This window comes from Octopus bimaculoides, chromosome 26 (genome assembly GCF_046866305.1).
Source record: "Octopus bimaculoides isolate indiv1 chromosome 26, ASM4686630v1, whole genome shotgun sequence".
Classification (NCBI taxonomy): domain Eukaryota; kingdom Metazoa; phylum Mollusca; class Cephalopoda; order Octopoda; family Octopodidae; genus Octopus; species Octopus bimaculoides.
The window spans coordinates 23,290,227-23,314,462 of NC_142953.1; the positions used below are offsets into that span (position 1 = coordinate 23,290,227).

A 24,236-nucleotide genomic window follows, 5' to 3' on the forward strand; every position below is an offset into this window, starting at 1 on the left:
TTTATCGATCCTGAAAGGATGAAAGGAAAAGTTGACCTCGGTGGAATTTGAATTCAGAATGTAAAGACAGATGAAATGCTGCCAAGCATTTTGCTCAGCATGCTAATGATTCTGTCAGTTCACCACTTTTCGGGGAATAGATATTAAAAGGAGTTTTACATTAGAATATAAAATACACGCACACACACAATGGAGTCTTTTTTCAGACATGCACACATGATAGTGCAGAAGCTATACACAGCAGTGAGACAAACTAATAAACAGGTGCATTTAACAAAAATACCCCTGTAATATTTATTCTGCCTGACTTATCCTGATACACCCGTGTTACTCCCAGCATCATAAATGCCACATACCAGTGATTGGTACCTACAATAATGAAACCTACAACAAACGATGTAAGTGTTCACAACAGCCTACATTTAACCTCCCGTGAAATGAAAGAATGTCATTCATTACAAACCTGAACCGTAAATACTGCATGTCTTTTTAATGAATCATAAACTATGATGGTACTCATAGCCGTCGTCATTCCAGCTGACCAGACCAGTCGTCCTTGGACATTGCCAAACTGTGATACAATCACTACAAAACAACCAGAAAATACAGTTACTACACTAAATATCGATGCATCACAGAAAGCAATAAATATTGTTGGGTGGAAGAAAAGAGTTCAATTGGTTTCAAAACAGTTTCACTAAAAATTTATATATACATACACATACATATATATATATAGGTATAGGTGCGGTACCATGAGCAAGTGTCTTATACTACAGCTCTGAACAGACTAAAGCTTTGAATAGATTTGATAGATGGAAATTGAAAGAAGCACATCGTATATGCCATCATCATCATCATAATTTAATGTCTGTTTTCTATGCTGGTATGGGTTGGACAGTTTGACAAGAACTGGCAAGCCAGAGAGCTGCCCTATTTCCAGATGGCTGATTTGCACGGTTTCTACGGCTGGATGCCTTTCTTAATGCCAACCACATTACAGAGTGTACTGGGTGCATTTTACAAGCCTTCATCACATCTGGTGTGGGAGTGTATATGTCCCCGTAACTTAGTGGTTTGGCAAAAGAGACCAACAGAATAAATACAAGGCTTAAAAAATGTACTATGGTTGATTCATTTGATGAGAAATACTTCAAGGAGGTGCCCCAGCATGAAACAAGTAAAAGATAAAATATTATAATTTTACAAGTGGGTGATAGTGACTTCGAAGGTCTAGTCTGCTGGCCTTTGCCTGCTTGAAACTTTGAAGTCACTGTCACTCATCTTCTTGTAAAAGTATCAGAAATACTCGACAAAACTATTAATTCTGCAAGTTTAATGTTAAATTGTTTCTACTGCAACTCAACATGAAAAAAAATTATATACATTAGTAGTACAAGTAGAAAAATATATTTTTCAACGCATAAATACTGATATAACAGTATATACGGGATGATATCCCTTACAGACCAGAAAAATCTGTCAGCAACCAGTCATGAGAATCCAACTCACATCCCTTTGATTTCCGGTCAAGTGCTCTACCATCAAGCTAAACTGTTATATCAGTATTTACACGTTGAAAAATATATTTTTCTACTTGTACTACTATACATTTCAGCGCTTCAAAAACAAACTTAAGTTTGTTTACATATGATGTAATATATATATATATATATATATATATATATATGTATGTAATGTATGTTTAAAAGTGAAAACAAAAGTTAATTTAGTATCGTAAATACCAGCACGCAGAATGTTTGCATACATGTGTGTGTATACATACACATACACAGTTCCACATAATTCACAAACAAAGCATGTAACATTGCTTTGCCATGGTTGCTGGCATGCTAGAAGTAATAGCCACATATCCCTCAAATAATACACTACTATTTTAGAAAAGAACATATCAAATATTATAGTCCAACATCCCTCCCAGCATATGATAGGGTCATGGTTGGAATGAGTTGATTGTAGGCTCACTGAATCAGGGTTGATCTGTAATTAACAACAACAATATAGAAAACTAATTAGACATTAAAATTTATGACTTACTTGAAGAGAAACCAGGCCGTAAACCCCTAGATGTCATTGAAAGACCAGTGCCAACAGTACCATACCTAAAATCCAGAAATAATACATGTCATATGCGTTCTTTAATTCTTTGGCATTTAAACTGGCCATATCTGGCCAAAATATTTTAACTGTTTTATGTTGGATGTGTAATGTCAATGTGAATACCCGTCAGAGTGTAAGTATCTTGAGAGAAAAGCTGAACATTAGAAGCATCAGTTGTGGCGTGCAAGAGAGACGATTGCGCTGGTATGGACATGTGGTGAGAATGGAGGAGGATAGCTGCGTGAAAAAGTGCCACACCCTAACAGTTGAGGGAACCCGTGGAAGAGGTAGGCCCAGGAAGAGCTGGGCTGAGGTGGTGAGGCAAGACCTTCGTACATTGGGCCTCACTGAGGCGATGACTACGGACCGAGACCTTTGGAAATGGGCTGTGCGTGAGAAGACCCGGCAAGCCAAGTAAGATCGTTGCCAGTGCCCCTGGACTGGTTCTTGTGCGGTTGGCACATGAGATGCACCATTTTGAGCGTGGCCGTTGCCAGTACCGCCTGACTGGCTCCTGTAGGATTTTCGAGCGAGATCGTTGCCAGTGCCCCTGGACTGGCTTGTGCGGGTGGCACATAAAAGACACCATTTCGAGCGTGGCCGTTTTCGTGCGGGTGACACGTAAAAGCACCCACTACACTCTCTGAGTGGTTGGCGTTAGGAAGGGCATCCAGCTGTAGAAACTCTGCCAAATCAGACTGGAGCCTGGTGTTGCCATCCGGTTTCACCAGTCCTCAGTCAAATCGTCCAACCCATGCTAGCATGGAAAGCGGACGTTAAACGATGATGATGATGATGACCAGATATAGCTTCTCAAACCTCCCCTACATTGTCATTATAAAAATAAATAATCACATATTTGAAATATTAAAGCTATGAGATAATGCAGGATTAATTCAAAATACGGTGAATAAATAAGGATTACTTTTGATAGAATAATGTAAATGCTAAAGGGTTAACTTCTTAAAATATCAACCTACTTAACAAAAGGGGGCACCAAACTTATATTTATTTTGAACCAAGTGAAATCATAGTCGAGGCTGATGACAGTGCCACCTAACTGGCCCCCATGCTTGTGGCATGTAAAAAGCGCCATTCGAGCGTGGTTGATGCCAGTGCCATCTAACTGGCTTCCATGCCTGTGGTACATAAAAAGCACCCATTCTTGGAGTGGTTTGCGTTAGGAAGGGCATCTAGCTGTAGAAACCTTGCCAGATCAGATTGGAGCCTGGTGCAGCCTCTCGGCATTCCAGTCCTCAGTCAAACCGTCCAACCCATGCCAGCATGGAAAGCAGACATTAAATGACGATGATGATGATGATGATGATGAAGAAACAGCAATGGTAACAGGTCTTGTCCCACAAACTAAGAACTTTTGCTAGATTTACTCTGTAGTTTTATGATTCCTGTCTTTGCTTCTATATCAGGAATTTCTTCTCTTAACTTATTCACAGAGTCTACTATGAGAATAACATGATCAGCATAGAAAAGTTCCCACACAGAACTGGTCTTAACGCTTTTGTTTCCATATTTCTGTTGAAATACAATGCTTTTGTTTTAATTGATTTTGATAATAACAAAGAGTTTAGCAAAACGACTATCATTATTAAAATGATGCCAGAGAATGGACAATGGTGATGCCCCATCTTTGTACACCTCTGAACTACATATAGGCACAGGTGTGGATGTGTGGTAAGAAGTGTGCTTCCCAAGCACATGTTTCCAGGTTCAGTCCCACTATGTGGCAACATGGGCAAGTGTCTTTCGTTATACCTTCGAGCCAACCAAAGTCTTGAGTCGATGTGGTAGATGGAAGCTCAGAGAAGCCCATTGTATGTGTGTGTGTATATATATATATATATATATATATATATATATCATCATCATCATCATCTTCATCATCGTTTAACGTCCGCTTTCCATGCTAGCATGGGTTGGACGATTTGACTGAGGACTGGTGAAACCGAATGGCAACACCAGGCTCCAGTCTGATTTGGCAGAGTTTCTACAGCTGGATGCCCTTCCTAACGCCAACCACTCAGAGAGTGTAGTGGGTGCTTTTACGTGTCACCCGCACGAAAACGGCCACGCTCGAAATGGTGTCTTTAATGTGCCACCCGCACAAGCCAGTCCAGGGGCACTGGCAACGATCTCGCTCGAAAATCCTACGGGAGCCAGTCAGGCGGTACTGGCAACGGCTGGCTCATATATATATATATATATATATATATATGTATGTATGTATTCCCCATCCCCCACCACTGCTTGACAACCTGTGTTGGTGTGTTTTAAACCCCTATAACTTAGTGGTTCAGCATAACAGGCCAATAGAATAAATACTAGGCTTTAAAAAGAAAAAGTACTGTGGCTGATTGATCTGACTAAAAATAGTTCAAGGCAAATGCTCTAGCATGGCCATGGCCTAATGAACGAGGCAAGTAAAAGATACATCTCATCCTCCACAGAACCAGTAGTACAGCTACAAATGTTTCTCTTCTATAACTTAATCCATCAAATCATTATCTCTGTAGTTGCTTCTTTTTAAATAATTTCCTTCCTCTTTAAAGCAGTTGACGATGATGATGATGATGATGATGACAGCACTGCAACAACCACTGGAGATGACAGTTCCCTCCCTGATTGACAATGTGAGTAATTAGCACATTCATTAACCCCTTAGCCCTCAGATTACTAAATGTAATGTTTATAATTAATCATGCGTTATCTTGTAGCTTTGAGACTTCAATGTGATTGTTTATTTTTAGAATGACATTGTTGGTGTGAGAAGCCATGTATGTCCAATAAGGTACCTTATAGCAAAGTTGTGAAGGCACATGACCTAGTGGTTAGGGTATTGTACTCACTACTGCTAGATCATGGGTTCGATTCCTGGACCAAGAGGCACATTATGCTCGAGCAAGACACTTCATTTCATGTTGCACCAATCCACTCAGCTGTAAATGGGTCACCCTATGATGGACTGGTTTTCTGATCAGGGTGAATGTTGGCTGCTTGCCTAGCCACCAGGAGTGGTGTCATTTGAAAGTGAAGACAATGCAAAACACATGGTGACCAGTGATGTTTAAACAACATCCAACAGTTTGGCCGATCATGTGACCACTTGATAACAAAGTTCGAACCTTACAAAGTGTGAAGTGGCACATTTAAATTAAAGTTGATGAGAATGATGGTAATGGTAGGTGATGATGAGGACTATGCAGAGTGAGTAACAAAGCTTGTGTACATAAACTACTTACATTGAGTTTGTCAGACGACGAAACCCTTTTAAACTGCACCCAAATCCATTTCCACTGCTCATTTCAAGCTGTTAAAAATAGGGGAAACAGAATTTAATGCAACATTTTTACCCAAAATATGTAATTCAATACCAAGAAAGACAAAAAACACATACACACACACACAAAAAAAAAAGAAAAACTTTTTCACAAAAAGACAAACAATAAATAAGGAACTGACAAGGCAACTAGAATAATTAACCTGTTTTAATTATCATCTAGATTATTAATTACTCATGTTACAACTACATTTATGTTAATACAGTTTGAAGGACAATGTTTATTATGTGATACTAAATAATACAGATTTCATTGATTAGTAACGTTCTAGCCCATTGGACCATAGTTGGGGGTCCATATAAGACATTTCTACTAAAATTTATGAGCAATAAATTGGTTATACTTCTACATAAGATATCTTAACAATTTTCTTTATACAATTCTTAATGATATTTAATTGTAAAACTATAATGGGACTTTTTAAACATTGAATGGCTATGAGAGTCCATCTGAGCCAAATAGGAATTAAAGGGGTCCCTGGGTAAAACATGGCAGAGAACCACTTGTTTAGACTACAATCAAGTTTCTACAAACATAGTATTTCTCTACTTCACAGCTAGGAAATGGTGAAAATAGATTTCAATAGTTAGATAGCATCATTTAACATCTGTTGTCAATGCTGGCATGGGTTGGACGGTTTGACTGGGCTGGCACAGTGGAAGGCTGCACCAGACTCCAGTCTGATTTGGCATAGTTTTCTACAGCTGGATGCCCTTCCTAATGCCAACCACTCAGAGTGTAATGGGTGCTTTTATGTGCCACTGGCACGGATGATGCCATTTGCATGACATTGGTATCTTCCACGAATTTGATTTTACTCAACTCGGGTCTTCTTCTCAAGTACAACATAATGCCAAAGGTCTTGGTCAGTTATTTAAATCTGTTCCTCCTACAATTTCAGAATGGTATATTTTTTTCAGCTGAGTGTAACAAATATTCCCACTCCAAGTTTAAAATGAATGACTAAGCTTTTTCTCTAGCAGTTTACCTAGCCTATGGAAGCATATGGGCTAGTAGGGAGTTGGAATCACAATCACAAGAGCCTGAGTTCAATTACTGAACAGGGTAGCATTTGTCCGTGAGCAAAGTACATCATTTCACATTTTGAAAATAAATATCAGTCAAGGGCTGATGCAGCCAGGCCCTCTCCCTATAACTGTCACATCTTGGATGTTATGCTGTGTCAAGGGATAGCAGAGCTAAGAGAGTATCTGTTTGCTCATGACTACACAGGCACCTAAAACAATTTGTGAAAGCATGGTACATCTTACCAACTTCTGCTTGTTTGAAATGCCATCTATGGTTTTATTCTTTCTTTTTTTTTTTTAAATCTGGCCACTAAAGTATACATTGCTTCTAGTCAGTACATTAATAGCAAAGGTGGTGGGCTGGCGGAATCATTAGCACGCTGAGCAAAATGCTTCACAGTACATATACATACTCAAATATATACTGTCTCTGCATTCTGAGCTCAAATTCCACCAAGGGCAAATTTGCCTTTCATCTTTTTGGAGGTTGATGTAACTGATTTACTCCCTCCCTTGAAATCGCTAGCCTTGTGCCAAAATTTGAAACCAGTCTGTTAGTAACAAAGAATAAGGACTAAACAGATTTTTGACTTGCCAATAAACTCCAGGAAACTAAAAGTTACCTGTATTATATTAATTATCTTAACTAACATTTGAAAATTTTTTTGATGACTTTAAATTAAAAACGATCCTAAAAATTAATAATTTTTTAACAAAATGTCTAAAAAGCACAAGTTGTTGATATTCTAGCTTTTTATTTTTTAAATATAAACAAACACATTGTGGATATACAAAAACAAAATGAAACAAAAGACAAACAATAATGACAACAAATACATTTTAAATGAATTGGTACCAGAAAAGTTGTGTGTTTCTTAAAGAGTAAAACCATTAAGATCAAGTTGAAACAAAAGTTACATAATTTGCGTTAAAATGAATAAAAAGAGTATACATATACATACATAGACACACACACACATATATATATATATATAAGTATGTATGTATGTATTTATGTATACATGTGTATATATTTGTGACAAACCTATACCCAAGCTCAGATAATTCATCAGTCAGGAAGTCAAAGATTTCTACCAAATGTATTATTTCCCTTTCAATTCCTGTATTAACGGTAGACAATTACTAAGAGGCCGAAGTCCGGCCAGCAGCTCATTTGAGTGAGATTCAAACCTTGGTTCTTCTACAACAAATCAAAGAAGTTTAGAGAACAAAAAGACAGTTATGAGTTAACAAAGGGATGGCATATAGCATGAATGATACAAGTGTGGTGAAGTAATGTAAGTTAGGTAGTTCAAGAGGTTTTCATCAACTTAACACAAATATTTAACATTTCAACATTCAAATACAAAGCACACATGATATTATACATATATATGTAGAGAGAGAGAGAGAACACGTGAAAAAAATTGTCTAATGACATAAGGTAACAAGTATGTGTGTAAGTGCACTTTCTCTCTTTGACAATGGAAATGGAAACTACTAGTATCACTTATTAAGGATATTCCTTAATTCTTCCTCTCTGAAGATGGAATAGTTGGTTTTTTTTTATGAAAATCTTTACTCAATGAACTATGCACAACTATTCTAGAAACAGCTGTAAGAGACTTTATGCCTTATTTCTTAATCCCTTATTTACTCTGACAACTGTAATTGTGTCTGATTAGTAAATTACAAAAAGTGACTTAAGGGTAAAGAGTTTCAAGCAATACCCTTATCAAATTAACAATTATTTTAATGAAACTTTGATAAATGCCTTGCATGAAACTGCCAACCCACAAGCCACTTAATTATCTAAATATATATATATATATATATATATATATATATATATATATATATATATATATATATATATATTATATATATATATATATATATAGAGAGAGAGAGAGAGAGAGACACACACACATAATTGTATAATGTACAAATAAATACAAATTAGACACAGACACAGAGGGCTGGTTGATAAATGTGGTGTTGTAGATGTTGAGAGTTAAGTCCAGCATGGATGACTGAATCATTGGTTCCAGTATTGTGTTTCAATTCTGGACCCTTAACTCTGAAATGGAATGGTCCACCATGTATTTTCATGTGCTGTTTAGATCCTGGTTAGCGTTGATTTAGCAGACCTATAATCAAAAAAACATTTTGGGAAAAAAGAAAAACAGAAACAAAACAATATGTACATGCAAAAAGAGAAAAGATTATATGAACATTTAACCAGAAAACATCAATATTGATTAAGGCAGTGCACTTATAGTGAAATATATGTGGAATTTATTGATCAGCTTTTGAGAAGCAGTGTTGTAACAAAATGCCCTGAATGTCTAGTTTGGCTTTCTCTCTCTGCAGCGGTTGCATTCGTCGTAATGTCCCTGCTACATGCATACCGAACAAGTCCTCAGGGTCATGCCGTTCTTTCAGGTTGAAAATCCTCCAGGCTTCCTTGAGGAAGTCGTCTTTCAAGTCCATATCATCCGACCGACATCGTTTTTTCGTTGTTGATGCTGAGAAATTCTGTACAGTGCCATTAATACTAATATTACCTCCACTGCCACCACCACCTCCTCCTCCTCCTCCACCTCCAATGTTGTTGTCGTCTGACAATAAATCGAGGGAGTTTATCACGGGGTTGGTGTCCAACCGCTTTGTTCTTGAGAGTTGTTCAAAATTATGTGTTTCATCTTCGACAAACTGTTCAGACGGCCAAGCTATGGAATCGTTGCCTACATCGGAATCATCAGATAAGGAATAAGTCTGGAAATAAATATGGAAAAAAAGAAGAAAAAAAATTTAAGATTCAGAGATATTAATTTCTTAAGGTCCAAAAAAAGAAGCACAAAATGATAATGTGAAGGAAAAATGAAATTGCGTAACACTCATCCCTTTCAACAAAGTATTCATGTAAAGATGTTCAACCTGTTAGAAACAGCAGTTAAATCTATTTCAAATCACACTCTACCACAGAACTTTCCAAACTTGTTTTCAAATAAAATATCATGTGACATGTAACCAATCAGACCAGTGTGAATTTTATGACAATGACACACAGTTTGGGAAGCTGATGTCCTACTGGCTTAAAGTTACACTTAATAATGCAGTCCCAGGGACTTCTAAATAGACAGAAAGAAAAAAAAACAAAACAAAGTATTATACTTAAATGCCTTTAATCACAGATCTGCTCAATATGAGGGCTAGCCTTGGGCTAAACATCATCATCATCAGTACCAACCAAAAGTAACTTTTGATCTTGGCACTGACAAAAACACATGTCACTTTCATAGTGCTGCCACTGTTGACAGCAGTAAAACTAAACTAGGCTGTGCTACATACAGCTGAGTTTAGACAATGTGTTACCTCAACAGATTTGATCCACTGAGTTGCCAAGAATAGCAGCTAAATCTGCTTTGAATCACAACTCCCATCTTTAAAAAAAAAGGAAGGGCACATTAGATAATCACCCATAGGACCCAACACTGGAATGTTTCTCACCATTTTGACCAGCTAAAATTTGGCAGCTTTTAAAGCAACAGGTCAAGACAAGGCACTATAAAGTACCTAATCTAACCCCTTAACCACACAAGCTATTTTCACCACTCTTAAACATTTCAGCAAGTGGAAGGAGCCCACAGAATCGATTTCAGGGAGCTGAATCTCACAAAGGAGATGACAAGTGATAGAAACAGGCGGTAAGACATCATCCTTCAACAACACAAGCAAGCAATGAAATAGACAGATGATGACGATGATGATGATGACGATGCTAATGATGATAACCACAAAGAAAGGTTAAATGCAAAATAAGCAAACTTTTTTGATACTTGACAGCATACAAAAATTGAAGTGAGGTTAAAGGTGATGTAATGATGACGACGATGATGATGATGGTGATGATGCAGTAAGAGTCAAAAACCAAACAGAAACATTATCCAACTCACATGACATACATCTATGTTATTCTGTAGATGAGGAATTACTTTTAAATGACCTCGTGCTTTTAAACAATCTTTCAGGAAAGACAGTCGTTCCGTATGTGCCCACCGTGAAATGTAAGGAGTTTCCTGGTTGTGTTTGCTGTGGTGTTCAATCTTCTTTAATTCTCGAGCAAAAGTTGTCCGTAGGTTCTTCCATCTTTGCCTTATGAAACCATCTGCCATGAAAATACACACAGAACACATATAACACACACACGCATGAACAAGAAATACAAATATACATATAAAATATGCAACACACATACACAAACAAAAAGCACTTGTGCTGGTGTCACGTAGAAAGCACCCATGCTGGTGGCATGTAAACGGCGCCTGTGCCACGTAAAAGGCACCCGCGCTGGTGACACTTAAAAGGCACCCAAACTGGTGTCAAGTAAAAGGCACCTGTGCTGGTGGCACGTAAAAGGTACCTGTGCTGGTGGCACATAAAAGGCATCTGTGCTGATTCCATGTATCAAGCATCCATGTTGAAGAGAGAGCATGAAGGAGGAAAGAGAGTGATTATGGGGGGCGGGGGGTAGAAATGTAAATGATCAGGATAGTGCTCAATCCATTTCTAGACAAATATAGGGCTACATCTTGTAGTATGACATTTAAAACACTAAATACCTGTATAAGGTTGTCCATTTCGATCATGACCCAATTTAGAACTTAACTCCCGTATCATACAGTCTCGTAGATCTCGGTTGAAATAATCCGGATGAGAGTGGTCCCATAAGAACCGGTGACCTGAGAAAGCAGAAGAAAAAAAAAAGACAATGATGAAGTTGTTAAGATACCCAACTGTAAAAACATAGAAGACTTTTTTTTAATATGAAGTTTTAAGACGAAGTGAATTAAAATACTAAAGACAGGACACAATGTATTCCCTGAAGCAGTGTCAGCAGAATAACATGGATAAGGAATCAGATGTATGTTGAATGATATATTAAATGTAAAACCTGAGACATCATCATTGTTTTAAAGTCCACTTTTCCATGGTTGATGGAGTTTGTAGGTGAATTTTTCTACTGTCTGATGCCCTTCCTGTTTTCTCCATGATCAGACATGTTTTTCATGGGAAATTGGAAATGAAGGACACTGCATTGCATGATGGAGACATTTGCTTACAACTATCATGTTATGTCAAAGCAAGGACACACACACATTAAATTATGAATTACAGTCAGCTCTAGCAAGGTAGATATTATTGGTTGCACACAGGCATGCACACACACAGTGTATATGTTTTGTTTATATGCCAAACTTGGTGTGAGACAGTATCTGGGAAAAGCTCCCCGAATGATTCCAAGTGCTAAAGACTATTTGAATGCCACAGACCAGGTGAGACAACTTGCCACGGAAGTACCGCCTGACTGGCCTTCATGCCGGTGGCATGTAAAAGCACCCACTACACTCTCGGAGTGGTTGGCATTAAGAAGGACATCCAGCTGTAGAAACTCTGCCAGACCAAATTGGAGCCTGGTGCAGCCATCCGGTTCACCAGTCCTCAGTCAAATCGTCCAACCCATGCTAGCATGGAAGGCGGACGTTAAACGATGATGATGATGGTAGATATCAATATTTCACCATTATCGAGGTTTATTATCAATACCATGTTCTTGGATCATCACAAAACAAAGTGAATCTCTAGTCTACTCCTACCATGCTCCCTGTCTTACACACTAAAACCCTCTTATAAAATATTTGGTTCACCCATCCCTCTCCAATACTCTGTCACCTTGTCCTCCTTAAACACTGACTACCAAGCGATTCAGGATGAATGAGAACAAGGCAACAGAGGAGCTTCTATACAGTTATTTGACCTGCTAAAAATAACAGCCAACCATATTAAATCATACTCTGTTGTTTTAAAAAATGAAAGGATTAATATACTCATAGATAGAGAGAGAACGGATGTTCACAGAACACTTTAGATCAAAGGCCTACTTTTATAGAGTTTACTTGGGGTTAAACAACAACAGCTGATTGCAAACAGCACTAATCGTTAATTTGTTTGGAGGTTAAGTACCAGCCAATATAAGGTAGTTAACCCTTTAGCATTCAGATTACTGTGTCAGATGTAATGCTTATCTATTCACATTGTTTTCAACTAAATCATGCATTATCTTGTAGTTTTGAGATTTCAATTATGGGATTGTTCATTTTCAGAATGACATTGTAAGACTGAAGTGAGAGACCAGATGTGGCTGGTCTGAACATAAAACAGGTAGAATATTTGAGGTGGGTATTGTTAAAGGGTTAAAGACGTATAGCATAGGCCAACAAGGACTTCTAAAGAGTGTATGGGTCCACATCATCAATGAATACCTGAAATGTTTAACCCTCTAGCGTTCACATAATTCTCTTAAAAGTAATGCTTATTTATTCACATTGTTTTCATTAATCATGCATTAACTCATAGCTTTGAGAATTCGATGATGCAATTGTTTATTTTCAAAATGATATTGTAGGGTTGGTGTAAGAGGCCAGATCTGGCCAGCTTGAAAATAGTTTTAAAATAAAATTTAGATTTAATGACAGGAACACTAGAATGGTATGGGCTGTTTAATTCTAGATGTACCCTAATCAAGAAGATCTATGATAGGAGGCACTCCAGCCATGGCTGTCTCATTATTTTACTGGCAGTGTGTATTCCAGACTATATTATCCAATATGTACCTGATTATAAAATGATGGGGCGAGACTTGGGGGCAATTTTAGCTGCTATCTCTAGCAAGTCTAGCAACCATATAGAGGCTTAGGTGACTGATTTCCATTTGAGATATAAAAGGTGAAAATAAAATTATGTAAAGATGCGACTAACGAGAAATGAATGATGGTTGTCTGGTGAAGAAGTTCACTTCCCAACCACATGGTTTTAAGTTCAGTCCTATTGTGCAGCACCTTGGGCATGTGTCTTCTACTGTGGCCCCAGGCCAACCAAAGCCTTGTGAGTGGATTTGGTTGAAGAAGCCAGTTACACACTTACTCGCATGCATGCATGTACGTGTGTTTGTGCTTTTTTGAAAATCTCTGAGCTACAAGTAGGGATGTTGTCATTTCTTCTGTCAACAATCCTCCACTGGTTTTTGCTCCTTTCAACATGTGTAGAATAACAGATCCCTTACTTGAAAAACAGTTAAGGGTTAATGACAAGACGGGTACCATCATTCTCATCATCATCATTTAATAATGTCTATACTGGCCTGTAAAACAACACTTCGGTAATATATTCATCTAACTCATACTACCATTGAAAAAACAGATGTAAAATCAAGTATGAAAAATGAAAGAAAAAAAAAAAACATACCTTCAAAAAATGCAATAAGTTCACTTTCCTTGTCTTTACTCCAAGACACTTTATTGTTCAAAGACAATGTTTCTGCAAGAGAAACGGTATCAGTCTGCTGGTAGTCTTCAATTCCATGACTGTTTTTTTCTGACTGAGGATTTTTAATGTTGTGCATGTAGGTGATATTTCCAACTTGAATGTCACCAGATGAATCAGTACAGTTGTTATTATGAAGGTTGTCTGTAGCGACATCCGACGGGTGACTTTCTCGATTGTCTTTTCTCCACATTTCTGAAGGACTCCCGCTATTTCTTTCTTCAACCCGCCAGTCTCGATGAGGACTGACTCTTTCCTGAACAATCCATGACTCAGTTAAATTGTTTTTGCTCCCGTCTATATTTTTCAAATCACTCGCATTGTTTGCTAAGCTCACACCTTCCGATATCCAGATGCTTTTCTTATCATCCGAGTCCCACATGTCCTGATGATTTGATTTCTGAGTCGTGTTGTCATCTTTAAATGGTTCCGTTAAACAGACAACCAAATCGTCGTCGTCCTCTTCTTCGATGTCATCATCTGAAAGAGTCTGAGAAAATATTCTATATCAGTCAAAGATCAGGAAGCCAATATATACAAACATTTGATTAAAATAACACTGAATTGAAGTTCATAACCTTTTGCATAGAAGACTAGCTCCAGGTAGCATATCTATGTTAGGGCCTAAGAAGTCTCAAGGTGGGACACCAGTCCCTCACAGGATTACTCATTTTTGCCAGATAAATGGACTGAAGTAATGTGAAATGAAGTGTTTTGCTCAAGGACATAATGCATCACCCAGCCCAGGAATTGAAACCACAATCTCATGAGCATGAGTCCAATACCCTAACCACTGTCTCAAGGCAATCTATCTATAGTATAGTAGCTTAGCGAGGTTCAGCTGCTTCTGATTATAACAAGGACGAAACTAAAATCTGAGGCTATAAGCTAATGAAACTCAATCCTTAGACCAGAGTGATTCTCAACCAGGGTTTTGCTGTGAGAATTTATGCTTAATTAATTGCTTATAATTCTACAATACTCAAAATATTTGAATTTAAATATGATTCCTAACAATATTTAATTATAAAAATATAATAGAATTTGTTAAACACTGAATGGCCATGAAGGTCCCTCGGAGCAAAATAGGAATCATAAGGGATCCATAGGTAAAAAAGGGTTGAGAAACGCAGCATTAGACAATGCTCCCAGGCTCAGGCATGGCCATGTGGTTAAGAAGCTTGCTTTGCAACCATGAGATTTGGGGATCGGTCCCACTGCACAGCATGTTGGGAAAGTACCTTCAACTAAAACCTTGAGATGACCAATACTGTGTAAGTGAAATTTGGTCCATGGGAAGTGTATAGAAATCAGTTGTATAATGTCATTATCATCATTTAATGTCTGCTTTCCATGCTGGCATGGGTTGGATGGTCTGACAGGAGCTGGTAAGGCCGGGAACCACACCAGGCTCCAATTGTCTGTTTCAGCATGGTTTTTACGGCTGGATGCTCTTCCTAATGCTGACCACTTTACAGAGAGTACTGGGTACTACTTATGTGGCACCAGCACCAGTGCTTTATACATGGCACCAGCACTGTGGATGTGTGTGCTTGTTTTCACACTGAAATCTCTAGGATGGTGGTACACTGGGATATAAACGTCATCAAGTCTTGTCCAACCCATGTCAGCAACATTCTCATCATCATCAATTAACGTCTGTTTTCCATGCTGGCATGGGTTGGCTCGTTTGACTGAAAACTGGTAAGTTAGCTGATCCCAAAGTAAATTATTCCAGTAAATTCTTCACCTACCTGGTAAACATCTGTTTGGTCTGAAGATACAGTAGTAAGAGTAGACAGCCTGAAGTTATTGGAACAGTTGTAAGGAGCACGTGACTTGATGAAGTCTTTGATAAAACCCAAACGGTCAATGAAAGCCCATTTTGATACATAGTCGCTACCGTCCTCAGTACGACTTTCTGATTTTCGACACTCCCGGGCATAAGTGGTACGTATATTTTTCCACCTCATCTTGATGTGTCTTTCTAAAAACAAAATATTAAAAAAAAAAAATATACAGTATTATGCTTGCTGCTTTCATCTACAACAGCTTGGTATTTATAATGTTTAAAATATTAGCAATTATTTCATAATTATCGTCAAGGCAGTGAGCTAGCAGAATCATTACCGTACTAGGAAAAATGCTAAGTGGCATTTCTTCCAACTGAGTTCAAATGCCACTGGAGCTGACTTAGCCTGTCATCCTTTCGGAGTCGATAAATTAAGTACTGAACACTGAAATTGCTGGCCTTGTACCAAAATTTGAAACCATTAGTATTAAGATTATTATTATTATTATTTTCAACATAGACAGGCATGGTTATGGGGTTAAAAAGTTTGTTTCACAATCACTTGGTCACAGTTCCACTGCACAGCACCTTTGTCAAGTGTTTTCTACTGTAGCCATGGGCTGACAAGAGCCTTGTGAATGAATTTGGTAGAGGGAAACTGAAAAAGGGGTCTATCATATACAGGAGTGTTTTTGTCTTGACACCTGGTCGTAAATTAAGGAATACTTGTCAACCTTAGTGCTGCTGTACAAATAAACATGATGTGCTCTATTTAATCCTTTAGCATTTAAATTGGACATATCTGACCCAAATATTTTACATTGTTTTGTTTAAAATGGCTAGATCTGGCATCTCACACCAACACTACAATGTCATTCTAAAAATAAACAATCACATCATCAAAATCTTGAATTTAAAAGATAATGCATGATTTATTAAAAGCAATGTGAATAAATAAATATTACATTCGACAGAGAAATATGAATGTTAAAAGGCGGTGGTGGTGGTGAGGTCACTACATGGATGAACTTTGAAAGGCATCAGTTACCCAGAGTAGACTACCACTCTAGCCATCATCATCATCATTTAACATCCAGTTTCCATGCTGGCATGAGCTGAACAGTTTGACAGGAGCGAGCAAGGCTGAGTCACACCAGGCTCCATTGTTGCTGGATGCCCTTCTTAATGCCAACCACTTTACAAAGTGGCATCATCACAGACAGGATCACCAAGTAATTTGCAAGACAAAAAGACCCCTTAATTGGGAGGGGTGACTTTGTGCCAGTGCTTTCGAGCCAATGGTTTGGAAAAAAATAACCCTCTTAATGATATAGAGCTGGAATATGATTTTGAGAGAGTCAAAGCAAGGAATTTTCAACATATTCTTCAAATGGAAAAGATGTTGATGTCAGAATCAGGCCAGAAGATGCAGAATATGTTCCTAAACAAAAATGACTGTCCAAGAAACTCAAATTTTCATTTATACAAAAATTTCTTGACAACATCAATTCACGCTTTGGTTTGTCAACAGAAAGTGAGGGTCAGCAAAGCCCACTTTAACACAAGGCTTTTGGGTTCAGTCCCACAGTATGGTACCTTGGGTAAGGGTTTTCTTCCATAAGGCTGGACTGATCAATGCCTTGGGAGTGATTTAGTAGATGGAAACTGCGTGAAAGCCTGTTGTATGTGTATGAGTAATATATATGTATGCATGTGTTGAGTTTGTCACCCCATTATTTGATAACTAGTGTTGATTTGTTTAGGCCCCCATAACACTTTGGCAAAAAAGCCTGATAGAATAAGTACTTGACTAAACAATTCAAGACTGTGGCCCCCAGTAGGTATTTCGTCTGTCTTTACGTTCTGAGTTCAAATTCCACTGATGTTGAGTTTGCCTTTCATCCTTTCAGGGTCAATAAATTAAGTACCAGTTGCGCACTAGGGTCAATCTAATTGACTGGTCCCCCCCCCCAAATTTCAGGCCTTGTGCTTATAGTAGAAAAGGGTTATATCACAAGCCTTACTTCTTCAACTTCATTCCAATCAACCAATGTAAATTATAGTGTGTCCTCTTCGTCTGTCCCCACTGAAAGAATACTTTTGTTATGTGTGAATTTTGTGTAAATACTGACAGAAGTTATTTAGATGGCTGAGCTGCTGGTTCATAAAATGCAAAATGACAGCACTACTTGACAATATAACTGAAAATGTTTTCAATCTCCCCTCATTATTAACAACATAATGCATCCCTAAAATTTTTCTTTGTTCATGATGGTGTTGGACAAGTTGGAAATTATTTTGATTTTAATTTTATTAAACACAGCAATTTGTCAGCTCCACTCATTTCATATGAGAAACACTGCAAGTTATGAAGCTTTCACTACCTCTGTATTTCCTGGAAACATTAAAAGGGCATTTGTTTAGCCCAGTGATTCTCAACCAGGGTCCATATAAGATTATGGTAAAAGTATAAACCAGTTTATGAAGTATAATAAACTGGTCATACTTTTACTATACACAAAATGTTTTAACTATTCTTTTTTATACAGTTCCTAATGATATTTAACCATAAAAATACAACAGGATTTTTTTTTAAACATCAAATGTTTGAGGGTCCATCCAAGTAAAACAACAATCAAAAGGGGTCCATAGGTAAAAAATGGTTGGGAATCACTGGCTTAACTGAATACTGAATAGAAGTGTGCATACGTTTAACTGTCCACGTATAAATTATATTTAGTTATAGCCTTCTATTTTGTTCAATTAATTCTTGCAACCACAAGTAATTAACCAGAAAGCCACGGATTTTCTACGAGTACCCACTCGTATTTTTTTATAAGATTTATGTTATTTTTACGTGACACTGACAGTATCTTCTATATTTTTACTAGTGCGTTCAAAAATGTATCAATAAATATATTTTACCTAATAACATATATGACATTAACCTCTGTCACCGGTTAACACAATCCTTTCTAACTAGGACGTATTTATATTAACAAAGGTGCATTGTCTATGTGTGTGTGTACTTCACAGACGCAGGTCACCTCTGAACATGCAGACCTGTTATTAGAGACATCCCAACCGTGACCATCTAATTTTTTTCCGAGATAATTTAGGACTACACCAACTAATGTGTCCTTTTATTTTAAGATGGTATACATACACACACATACTTGAGGAGGACTTGGTTGCTAACTTTAGCAGATCGAGCGGCTAGGTCGTGTATAAACACGCACGCACATTGGCTAACCTTTAATGGGTTGCCGGAACATCCGAGAAAATTGTGTTCATGCAGTAAATAAGCCAAGGACATTGTTAACCAAGCAAAAACTCGTTTGTGGCCAACGACATTCGATAACAACAGGAAAATCTTGCCGACACACAGCGCAAGCGAAATGAAATGGTTTAACCGGAAATCGAAAGTGCAATCTCTAAGTCGACTTCGATTAGCAACATAGAAGTTGTAACAACTCGTTTACACACCAACACAAGTAAATAAATGAGCGGTTTATGAAGACTGTTACATAGAAATGATAGAGCAGACTTTACCTGTATAAGGACGCCCGGAACGATCACAGCCTAGTTTATTGCTCAATTCTTTCATGAGTCCATCTCTGACATCTCTGCGGAAATAATCGGCATGAGTATGATCCCAAAGACAGGGATGATCTGCCAAGAGGGAAGACAGACAGAGAAACAACATGTATAATAGTAGCAGACAGACACGGGGAGATAGGGGTTTAAAAACGGATTAATACACGATCAGTTAGATAGATAGGCAAATAGATAAATATAAAAACACACGAAGGTAAATAAATACCAGACAACTAGTTAGATAGTCTAAATTATATGTGTAGAAAGAGAGAGAAAAGGTTACAAAAGATAGTTTCCGAATGGAAAGTTAATAGCAAACAGAAAGAATGAGGGGAGGGGGGAATAGAAATTGAAAAGTAAAATGTTAGAACAACAAATAAAACATCAAAGCAAGAAAGCGGAATATAATAATAAAGATATTAATAACAACAATACGCACCTTCAAAATAGTCTATGAGTTGGTTTTCTTTCTTTTTATCCCACGTTACACGATAGTCAGCCATCTTAACATTAAGACAATAATAATAATAGAGGGGGAGGAGGAAGAGGTAGAGAATAAGTGGGAGTAGGACTGGTAGTAGTGGTGGTGAGGATGATGGAGATGGCGGTGTTATGGATTAGTTATGTCTGATTCGATAACGCGATGGCTGTTATTTGTTTAAAGACTTGGTCCGATCGAGCAGACGAAATATGATCAAAGGCGTTCTAGCCATGACCACCACGTAATTTTTTTTAACAGCTTTCCAGTCACAGTGCACCCCCGAGATCCTATCATCCACTGTCTCCGTCTCAAAGACAGTGGGTAATGGCTTGAAGAACATTTAACTGTTATTTCCAGCAATCGAGCGACTACATAGAAAATCCTTAACATTCAGACAATAGTAAAGAGGGAGAGAAAGAGGAGAAAAGTAGTAGTAGTAATGATGGTGTTATGGATTAGTTATGGCTTGTTTGGTAAGTGATGACGCTGTTGTTGTGGTAGTTGTTGATCAACAACTTCTGTCGTTGTTCTAAAACGATATGATTTCAAAAAGACAGGGCTGTTATTTCCAGCAATCAAGCGACTACGTAGAGACTGCCTTGTGTTCAGAAGTGTTTCTTTCAATTTATATTACGGAGTCAGTGAAAAGTCATGACTTTTCTTTTTTTTATTTAGAGGACCAGAAAGAGTAAGGGCACCGGACGAAATACATTTTATATTTTAGTAAATGTAACTTTTCGTTTCTCAACGTTTTCACTTCAAAAACCAGCAGGAATCGATAATCGATCCCACCATCTATAGCTCGCCACAAATGTGTCTCCCATGATCGATGCAAAGTATCACCAACATCATCATCATCATTAGCACGCAGGACGAAATGCTTAGCGGCATTTCTTGCGGCTTTATATTCTGAGCTGAAATTCAACCGAAGTTCGATTTTGCCTTTCGCCTTTTCAGGATCGATAAAGTAAGTTCTCGTTAAGCATTGGACCGATGTAATTGACTAGCCCCCATCTATGATACTGCTGGCCTCGTGCCAAAATTTGAAACTATTACTATTAATAAGATGGCGAGCTGGCAGATCCATTATTCCGTTGGACAAAATGTTTAGTGGTATTTCTTCTGACTCATTATGTTCTGTGCCAAGGCTGACTTTTCATCCTTTTAGGGTCGATAAAATAAGTACCAGTGAAGTACTGAGGGTCGGTGTAATTGAGCAGTCCCCTCCCCCAAAATTACACGCTTAGCAATATTTTGTCTGCCACTACGTTCTGAGTTCAAATTCCGCCAAGGTTGACTTAGCTTTTCATCCTTTCAAGATCGATAAATTAAGTACCAGTTGAGTACTGGGTTGATGTAATCAACTTACCCACTTCTCTGAACTTGCTGGCTTTGTGCTAAAATTTAAAACCATTATGATTTGAGCAGAAACATTAGGACACCAGGCAAAATGCTGCTAAGCATTTTGCCTGCTTTTCTGTTCTGGGTTCAAATATCACTGAGACTTTGTCTTTCCTCCTTTCAGGGTCAATGAAATAAATACCAGTTGATGTAATCAACTAGAATCCGCCCTCAAAATTTCAGGGATTGTGCTATAGCAGAAAATATTATTATTATTATTAGAACCAATATTTTGCTGAAGACTTGGTCTTTGGATTTGTTTGTGCTATTTTCTTGTTACAAAAATCAATGTAATAATAATAATGATAAAAAAAGATGTTTGCCGATTCTGTTGGAACATAGAGACTGCATGGAGAATTCTATGTTGGCCCTGACTGAGCATATGATCGAAGGAGATCCAGCCATGCCTATCTCATCTTAATTTTTTTAGGCGTATTTGGGACTATTATCTAATGTGTTCCTCCTCCTTTTTTAGATCGTAGAGTGTGATTTGAAGAAATGTGGCTGCTATTTCTCACAGGTCAAGCAGCAGCACAGAAGCTCCAATTGCTGGCTTGCAGTGAATGGTGTGTGTGTGTGTGTGTGTGTGTGTGTGTGTGTGTGTGTGTGTGTTGACTAATATTGAAAGAAACAAAATGTAGATGAAGCTCATCTGGTTTGTTGAGCCCATATTCAAGCTTCAATTCCTATTTATGGCAATTTCATAACCAATACCCAAAGTGATCTTTCAGATTGGTTGATCTTCAAGAAATGGTGACCAAATCTGCTTCAAACTAAACAGGAAGTCTTTTCAGGAAATCCTAAGACTACATTAGATAAGGTAGTCTTAGATCGCTGAAAAAGGCATAGTTAGAATCTCTTGACCCACTGGCTAAAAGCTGACCATAGGTGTAGGTGTAGCTGTGTTGTAAGAAGCTTGTTTCCACTGTGAGGAACCCTTGGTGAGTGTTTTCTACTCTAGGCATGGGTTGACTAAAGCTTTGTTGTGAGTGGATTTGGAAGAAGGATACTAAGAGAAGCCTTTTGCATATATGTGTGTGTGTGTGCATAAAAGTGTGGTGATGTGTTTGTCCCCTACCATCACTTGGCAACCAATATAGGGGTGTTTATGTCCCTGTAACTTAATGGTTTGGAGAAAAAAAAATGGTGGGGGGGGGCTGATAGCATATGTTCCAGGTTTAAAAAAGAAAAAGTACTGGGGTCGATTCATTTAACTAAACAATTCTTCAAGGCAGTGCCCCAGCACGATTGCAATCCGAGTGAAACAAGTAAAAGATAAAAGACAAAGCTGAACAACATTATGTCATCTCCTTTCCTCCTTTCTATAGACTGAAAGTTATGGGTCTATGTGAAAAAAATGTTCCATCGTATGTTCAGACATACATGAAGAGGAAAACAATGTGGTTGCCCTTTTTCACTAGATTGGACAAACCCTTCAATACTTCAGATAAACTCACCCTATCAACTAAATTCAAGTAATTTAACATTTTCATAAGAAGCATAATAGTTTCATACACTGTTTCTTTCTCAGACTTTGCTTTACCAAAACTAGAAACTGAAATTAAAATTTAATGTAATTTTATTAAACAGAAATTAGAGAAAAAAAGTGAGGCCCAACACTTGAAAGGAACTCAGCCACTTTGCCTCCGTGAGGCCCAACACTTGTTAGGAACTCAGCCACTTTGCCTCTGTGAGGCCCAATGCTTGAAAGGAACTCAGCCACTTTGCCTCTGTGAGGCCCAATGCTTGAAAGGAACTCAGCCACTTTGCCTCTGTGAGGCCCAATGCTTCAAAGGAACTCAGCCACTTTGCCTCCGTGAGGCCCAATGCTTGAAAGGAACTCAGCCTTGCGTGTTAGTGTCTTGTTGCCTTAACTTTATGTGATGGATGTTTAACAAGTGTCATCATTATCATGCAGGCAGTGTTCCTCATTTTCAGTATTCTGTGGAAATGTGTTTGGACCGTGGGGAAATATAACAACTTGGAAACAGGTGAGGGTTGGGGACACGAAGGGCATCTGGCCATAGAAAATCTGCCACAAATAAACTCCGTCCAACCCATGCAAGCATGGAAAAGTAGACATTATGATGATGATGAACATTAATGAATTCAGCAATTCAGTTTGTGCAATTAGGTAGTTCAATTAAAAAGCAAAAACTTGTTAGAAGATTAAGTAGTAAACAAAAACGAAAATTCATACAAAACTTGTCCATCACAGCTGAATATCCTGTTTGATTTGTTTTAGGAAACAATCAACATAGATTTTGATTCCCCAAAGTTCAACTTTACATCTTTTCAGAAAAAGGCATGCATACACAAAAATTGAGAGAAAATGGATAAGTGCCAAGTATCAAAATTATATTGTGAGGATTGTTCTACATAACCATTTCTTGCCCCTGTAAACTTGATCGATGGGTCAAGGGTAGACTTTCAATGTCAAATATTTCCTGTCATTCTGACACTTTTTTTAAACATCAACTTTCTGAAATCACCAAGTTAGATGACACAGCTGTTTGGTACTCTTACAAGGTCTACGCATGGCACTGTGGTTAAGAAGTTTGTTACAAAACCATGCAGTTGAAGGTTCAGCTCCACTGGATGGCACTTGAGGCATGTCTTCTACTATATAGCTGCAGGCTGACCAATGCCTTGCAAGTAGAATTGGCATACGAAAACTGCATATATGGGCATGTATGTGTGTTTTTATATAAATGTATATATGTGCATATGCACACACACACACACACACACACACATATATATATATATATATATATATATATATATATATATATATATATATATATATATATATATATATATATATATATATATGCATATATATATGTAAGTATATATATACATGCATATGTGTGTGTGCAAGTTTCTGTATATCTTCAGCCATGTATTTCTTCTATAGCAAAACGCTTGTGCTTATCCCTTTATCATACTTTAGCCTTTCAACACCTGGCATACAGTCGCCCACCTCTACCTTCTCCTTCCCAAAAACTTCCGCTTAGTAGTGGGAGCTTTCTCATTTTCCTTTCTGAGGGAAAGTGAAATGGCAATTTTGA

General features: G+C 37.8%; 2 protein-coding genes across 4 annotated transcripts in view; both read right to left on the reverse strand.

The window, feature by feature from the left end:
• LOC106879708 (dnaJ homolog subfamily C member 11) overlaps positions 1 to 24,236 on the reverse strand; it is a 68,092-nt gene that overhangs the window by 22,516 nt on the left and 21,340 nt on the right. For all 3 annotated transcript variants that reach the window (XM_014929380.3, XM_089342963.1, XM_089342964.1), the window contains exons 7-9: positions 5,379 to 5,446; positions 2,059 to 2,123; positions 464 to 585 (exon numbers count right to left, since the gene is read on the reverse strand). In XM_014929380.3, the coding sequence (XP_014784866.1) occupies positions 464 to 585; positions 2,059 to 2,123; positions 5,379 to 5,446 (255 nt within the window). The remainder of the gene's footprint in view (positions 1 to 463; positions 586 to 2,058; positions 2,124 to 5,378; positions 5,447 to 24,236) is intronic.
• LOC106879707 (uncharacterized) lies at positions 8,781 to 20,374 on the reverse strand. Its single transcript, XM_014929378.3, has 7 exons — positions 19,720 to 20,374; positions 19,236 to 19,355; positions 15,646 to 15,878; positions 13,814 to 14,381; positions 11,131 to 11,250; positions 10,465 to 10,676; positions 8,781 to 9,283 (listed from the first exon to the last, which is right to left on the reverse strand). Exons 1-7 carry the CDS (start codon positions 19,781 to 19,783, stop codon positions 8,804 to 8,806), a joined length of 1,797 nt encoding a protein of 598 aa, XP_014784864.1. The 5' UTR covers positions 19,784 to 20,374; the 3' UTR covers positions 8,781 to 8,803.